This window comes from Branchiostoma floridae, chromosome 9, assembly GCF_000003815.2.
Source record: "Branchiostoma floridae strain S238N-H82 chromosome 9, Bfl_VNyyK, whole genome shotgun sequence".
In the NCBI taxonomy this organism is placed as follows: Eukaryota; Metazoa; Chordata; class Leptocardii; order Amphioxiformes; family Branchiostomatidae; genus Branchiostoma; species Branchiostoma floridae.
Window position 1 is genome coordinate 13939282 of NC_049987.1, and position 6596 is coordinate 13945877.

The 6596-nt window shown below is 38.5% G+C and overlaps 1 protein-coding gene across 1 annotated transcript in view; it reads left to right on the forward strand.

Moving 5' to 3' along the window:
- Window positions 1-201: 201 nt before the first annotated feature.
- LOC118422401 (cathepsin L1-like) overlaps window positions 202-6596 on the forward strand; it is a gene marked incomplete at its 5' end in the record, with an annotated part of 9018 nt that continues 2623 nt past the window's right edge. The window contains 7 exon segments of the mRNA XM_035829934.1: window positions 202-313; window positions 919-1061; window positions 2056-2220; window positions 2722-2754; window positions 2888-3079; window positions 3711-3879; window positions 4451-4565. Of these exon segments, the coding sequence (XP_035685827.1) occupies window positions 220-313; window positions 919-1061; window positions 2056-2220; window positions 2722-2754; window positions 2888-3079; window positions 3711-3879; window positions 4451-4565 (911 nt within the window).

Here is a 6596-nt window from a genome sequence, read left to right on the forward strand (position 1 = left end):
GTCCAAATTAATTATTATAATTGTAACAGTATTGTTGCCTTAATTTTCAGCTAAGAAATTTAGATTAGAATACTAAAAATCTGTCACAAAGGAAGAATGAAAGAAGATTTGTTCAAAGTATGTTACTTTGTCCATATCTAGGAGTTGTCATCTTTGATTTCTCGAGAAATTTAAGAATTTGACTCATTTTCTTGTGTACAGCTATCCACCAAAGTCAAGATGATGCTGTTGATCCTCGGAGCTGTGATCACAATGGCAACTGCCGGTGTGCTACCTCACAATAAGGAGTGGGAGATGTGGAAACTACAACATGGTACGTACCATCATCATCATCATCAGTCACTGGGTTCTGCATCTATAGTCTGGAAAGTCCTATAGCTGCAATCTTTGTTCATCCTTAGTAACACACATGTAAGAAGATACACTAAGTTACAAGAAATTACTCCATTTTCCTACAAACATGTGGCTATCTCAGGCTTTTTATAGTCTCTTACTACCCAGAGAATATAAGATTTTGTTACTTTCATGCCTGAGTCTGAACTGTAGTAATTATTGTCAATCATGACATAAGAATTATGATCAATTTAGTTGTGAAATTCTTCCTGGCAGACTTAATTTAGAGGTTGAGGACAAAATAGGTTTGCAAAGCTTGTTATATGGGAAGTCTTCAAATCAAGCTATGGAAAGAAACCATAACACCTGTCACAATTAGATTAAATCTATCCACACCTTTTGGTGGCTAGTCCAAGTTGTTAGTGGCAACCACCTGACCAGTTTAAAGGTTTCTAGCTGGGACTGAACTGGCAACCTCCCAAGTGTAAAAGAAGCACTGTAGAGACTCACTAGGTTATAGCACTGGTCATGTTTGAAAGATGTTGGCTACATCTTTTCTAACATTTGCTTTGTCTATTTGAACAGGAAAGCAATACGAGACAGAAGCTGAAGAGTACAGCCGCAGGTTTACCTTTGAGAAGAACACCATCAAGATCGCTGAACACAACATCAGGGCCAGTCTGGGCATGCACTCCTACACTCTGGCTATGAACAAGTTTGGAGACATGGTAAGGACATAGCAGATCCAGCAAAAATCTTTAAAATCCTGCATGTGAATCCAAAGGCTGGATGTTTTAGTTCTTGTTTTGAATGTCCATATGTGTACTAGTATATTCAGCCATTTTCATAGGGATTTCATTTCATGGTGTTATGTTTGCATGTGAAACAGTTCTGTAGTAAAGTAGCATGTGAATGTAAAGAGAGGATGTTTTAATCCTTGTCTACCTATGGAGTTTAGAATGTCCATAATGTCCATATATGTGCTGTGTATCAATTTATTTTTGTGGGGACTACGTTTCGTGGTAAAAGAGGAAATGCATTATTATGCTATTTTCCGGTGAGACAATTCTGTAGTACAGTACTATAATGAATTCTGAGCAGGCTTTTAGCCAGGCATGCGTCAACGCGTCATCTGGACGCACTTTTCTTAGAATAACAAGAAATTTGATGACCCTGGACGCCCTTATACTGGGGAGAAAATCCTTGACAAGAAGGAAATTCTGATTGACCAGGGATGCTACCAGGTCATCTGTGGTCACAATCTTGTACTGTGACATCTGTAACAGTATTTTTGCCACTTGGGAAACCTTAGAATGCACTATTTTAACTTGAAATCATCAAAAACTCTGCACCATGGAAGATGGATGCCCCCAGACCCCCCTACAATAGTCACTTACCACGACACACCAATAAGTTTGGACTCCCTATTATAAAATCCTAGCTAAAAGCCTGATTCTGAGGTCACCGCGAAAACTGCAATAATAAAACCACACTGAACATTTCAAAAGTTGTGAACATTTTAAAATTTACAGTAGGCTACTGGTTGGGTACGGGTCTATTGCTTTGTTTTCACACATTGGTCAGATACTTAAGGTCCATTATTTGATTTATTATGGTTAGTTATCAGAAACATTAGGATGATATATGGTGAGAAAGAATCTCATCATCTTTAGCCTGTAATATGACATATGATGTTCATATACATCAATTTTTCCATGACAGCACCACGAGGAATTCCACCAGAGGATCATGGGAGGATGTCTGAAGATTGTGAAGGTCAACAAGCCCCTGCTGGGGTCAGAGGTCGGAGACAATGATGACAACGGTACCCTCCCCAAATCTGTGGACTGGAGGAACTCCGCCATGGTGTCAGAGGTCAAAGATCAGGTCAGTGTGAGAGGTCTTGGGTTTTAATAATGCAACCCACAAGTGAAAGATGTAGAAATGACAATGCTGAAGCAAGCTTAAGGTCAAACTAGTCTATGGACATGTTTCATACTACGTTTCTGAAGTTCTTGTCACACATAGCTAACCATGGCCCCCTGACCATAGTCGTGAGCTTAGTCATCTATTGGGCATTGGTTGTCTTGATAGTCTTAAAGTCATCTGCACCAGCAAAATATGAATTATGACAAATGAAACTTGGGAAATCATATTTTTCTTAGATGTGATCAGACAAGTGAATTTGAACTATAGTAGGATAGATTCCAGGCTATTACCAACTTAGAGCTGACCCTAGTTGGGGGCTGGTTGGAAGCAAAGTTTAACATCAAACGTCTCAAGTCTTTAGCTTTATTTTGAATGTTAACACTAGAAAAAGATCTTGCCATAAACTTGCAAACAGCCTGTATTAAGTCTTATGCATTTTGTGTCCTCTACTTTTTGCAGGGAGAGTGTGGATCTTGCTGGGCTTTCAGTACGGTAAGTTATTTAAAAATCTGTCTCTGTTTCTTGCCTTGCTTAATTAAAAAGAGAAAAGAATGAATTTATCACTTGAAGGTTTAAAGGTTATGTACAGAGTTGATACTAAAGCTCAAGATCATACCATTTACAGACGGGGTCCTTGGAGGGACAACATGCTAACAAGACTGGTAAGCTGGTGGACCTGAGTGAGCAGCAGCTGGTGGACTGTTCCAAGGACTTTGGTAACCAGGGGTGCGGGGGTGGACTGATGGACCAGGCCTTCCAGTACATCAAGGCTAACGGTGGGCTGGATACCGAGGAGTCATACCCTTACACTGCAACGGTAGGTTCAGACTGCGTTTTTCATATTCCTTATCCAGCTTTGACTGGTTTATAAGTTCCACAAGAGTCATCCATACAATTTCACATTGACAGATAGGAAGATGTCATCAATTTCTTTAGAAATAAAGTGTGTATGTTGTAAAGTATTTGGTTTGAAGTCTCAGAATTCTGAATAGGTATTCTTATTTGTGGTACCATTGTTTGTAATCAAAGTATGTTAAACTGCAGTTCCTTCCCTGTCACTTACTCATCAGGAAGTCTTGTGTACAGTTAGGTATAGACTGTAGGCAGTTATCTGAGTTGAACAGTTAGGGAAGCTGAAGTATATGACCAATCTTACAGACAAACTAGTTAGGTTAACTGCCTAAGAGCTCAAAAGAAGGAAACTGGATGTTTACGACTAGGAGTTAGGCATTTATTGGTGTAACAAGTACCAATTTTAATTAAGTGTGTGGTCAAACTGTCTTGTAAGAGATTTGGGATCACGTCAAAGAATAGACTTTATCTTTTGTACCTTTAGATTATCAAATCTCCTTTTTATATCAAAAGACAAGTTAGGCATATTTGGGAACACACAAGTACATTGGAATCTCACCTCAACATAAAATCCTTGCTATGCCTTGTTCTTGCAGGACGATAAACCCTGCAAGTTTGACAACTCGTCTGTCGGAGCGACCCTGATTGGCTACAAGGATGTGAAGTCTGGTAACGAGCATGCGCTGAAGAGGGCGGTCGCAACGGTCGGGCCAATCTCCGTGGCAATCGATGCAGGACACGAATCCTTCCAGTTCTACTCTTCAGGTATTTATCACAATAGTTGAGCAAACTTGGTGTATTTTATTGTCATCGCTGATCAAGTGGTTTTATGTAATACTTTTATTCACATGAGCTCAGTGGCTGTAGTAAGCATGATTGTTGTTGTGTCTTAGATATAACTGAGAAGGACGACCAAAATGTGCAATTTAAATTTCATCACTAACCAAAGCTTCAGAAGTACTTTTGTAACTTAAACTGGGAACTAAAAAATCTTAAACTGTTGACTGTACACTGACATGTTTGTTCCAACTCTGTTTTCAGTAAGACTGAGTCTTTTTTTCTGTTATGCTTGTAAAGTAAAGCACCAATACTGTATACCGTAAATTCATTTATTTTCTTTGGGGCATCCAGCAGACATTTTTGCATTACATTTCAGTGTTTTAAGTACACAAATGAAGCCTTTAGTACTGTATTACTGCATTGCAGATGCTTATTTACAGTTGAGAGTTTACCACAAAAAACACTGCAAACATTTATGGCAACAACACTGTATTTTAACCTATTTGAGTTTAATTGTAGATGATATAGATAGTTTAAACACTGTGTGTCCCTACAGGAGTGTATGATGAACCACAGTGCAGTTCAGAGCAGCTCGATCATGGAGTTCTGGTGGTGGGCTATGGGGCCATGAACGACAACAGTCATCAGGCATTCTGGATTGTAAAGAACAGGTGAGTCACTTCTTAGGTCATACCTGTCTGTGTAGCATTACTGAGACTGATGTGATGAGACTTTGAGACATTTTCAAACTGAGATGGCTGGAAACTGGGAATTGGCGACATTTGAGTAGGAGGGATAGTTCTACTTTACTTCTGTGAAGTATTACTACTTTACTTCTATAAAGTGAAAATTGTCTCAATTATTACCAATATTTCTGTATAGGAACCTAACAATCACAGCCGACTCTGTAATGAAGTTTCTTGTAATGTCATTGTATAGTTATAGGTGTTGATGGATTGTGAAAGACTCAGCTCTCTGTCTAATATTGTTGTGTTACTATGCAAACAGACTCTTGTAGGAAAATGATTAACAATAGTGTGTGTGAGGAACTGAGAATTGATATGTGGCAAGACTTTGGTCAAAATATGTCTAAACTTCCAAGGAATAAATTGGACTTACTGTCACTGATACGACTACATATGCAAGATAAGGAACAACTAAGTAAAAATGACAACACCACATGATTTCTGATAGACATTTTTATTGACTTTCCCACTAGTAATAAACCATTGAAATTTGCATGTGAAAACTAGATACTGTCTGCAGTTGAACATCCTTGATCAGAATATATATACTCATCACCGACAAAGGCATATTTGAATATCGGGTCACGATCTTCTGAAATTTATTATTTCTGACACCTCCATGAGTAACCTTTAGCTTTCTAATCCAGGTCAGCTCTATATTTGAGATTCACTTTGTCATTTAGATTGGCTAGATGTAAATTTGTGTAGGGTGGTGATAGTCTATCTCAGAGGAGATATACTTTAGTAGACATCAGTCTGTATTATTCTACAGAAGAAATATTGTTTTTGGTCCGCAGAACTTTTTACCTTACATACATTGGTTCCAATTGCAGTCAGATATGAAGTCACGTCTACACAACATGTGATAGGGTTCGCTCCCTAGGTGGCCTTCTTTAGTCTGATTTATGTCTGAACAACTGGGTTGACAAAAATAGCCAGGTTATAGCTTTGATGTCGTCTGTGTAAGGCTGTGGTATCCAGTATGATTGGCTTAGACGCTTCATGGTGCAAGTAAACATAGATAGGCCGGGATGGCAGGACCGGGATTTGAACCCAGGACCTCTGGCAGTTTATTGCCAGCGCTCTTGACACGCTGAGCTACCCTGCCTTTTTATTTTGGCAAAAATATTTGAGTTATAGCTTTGATGTTGTCCGTGTTTAGGGTTAAAAATTTGATGGTGAAGTCAGCATGGCAGGATCGGGATTTGAAGCCGCGACCACTGGCTGATAATTCCAACAAGATATCCTCTTCTTTTGGCAGTGTCAGTAGTCTGGTTACTGTTGAGATTATTTATTACTGTCCAGCTGTTTTGTCACTATTCAGCAGTTATAGACTTCTTTGAAGGTTTAGGAGTGGTATGATATAAGTCTTTGAAGATTGAGGGTTTCTCTTGACATAGCTCAGGTTTTCCTTAGCATGAAGACAGGGTAAATATCATAGCATGTGTACAGTTACTGAGTTAGGCAGAATGAGGGACTACTTTAATTCTGACTGAACTAAATTGATTATCCTTTAATTGATCATTACAAAAATAAATGTCTATTGGCATTTGTGTTGAAACAATATCCAAAGTCAAACACATATTTGATTATGAGGGAATGAGTATAGCAAAGCAATTTCTTAGTCATGTTAAGTCATTACTCAGACAGTTAGTGTTTAATCATTTTGACTTTCAACATGTTTGGCATAAATGTGTTTAGGGCAGCTGTATAGTGCTACATTACAGGAGCCTGAATGTAGGCTCTTCACATATTTGTCAGTTATGTCAGACTTTTTGGCTCTATAAGTATCTCTTCCCTGAGAGTTAGTGGAAAAATACAAGTTAATATACCTGTTGCAGGTTAGTTACATATTAACGCTGTTAAATATCTGTTAAACCAGTTTGTTTTTCCTTAGTAACAAGTATAACTTGTGTGAAGTTAACATTTGTACAGCTTCGTACTAGTGAACTGGCT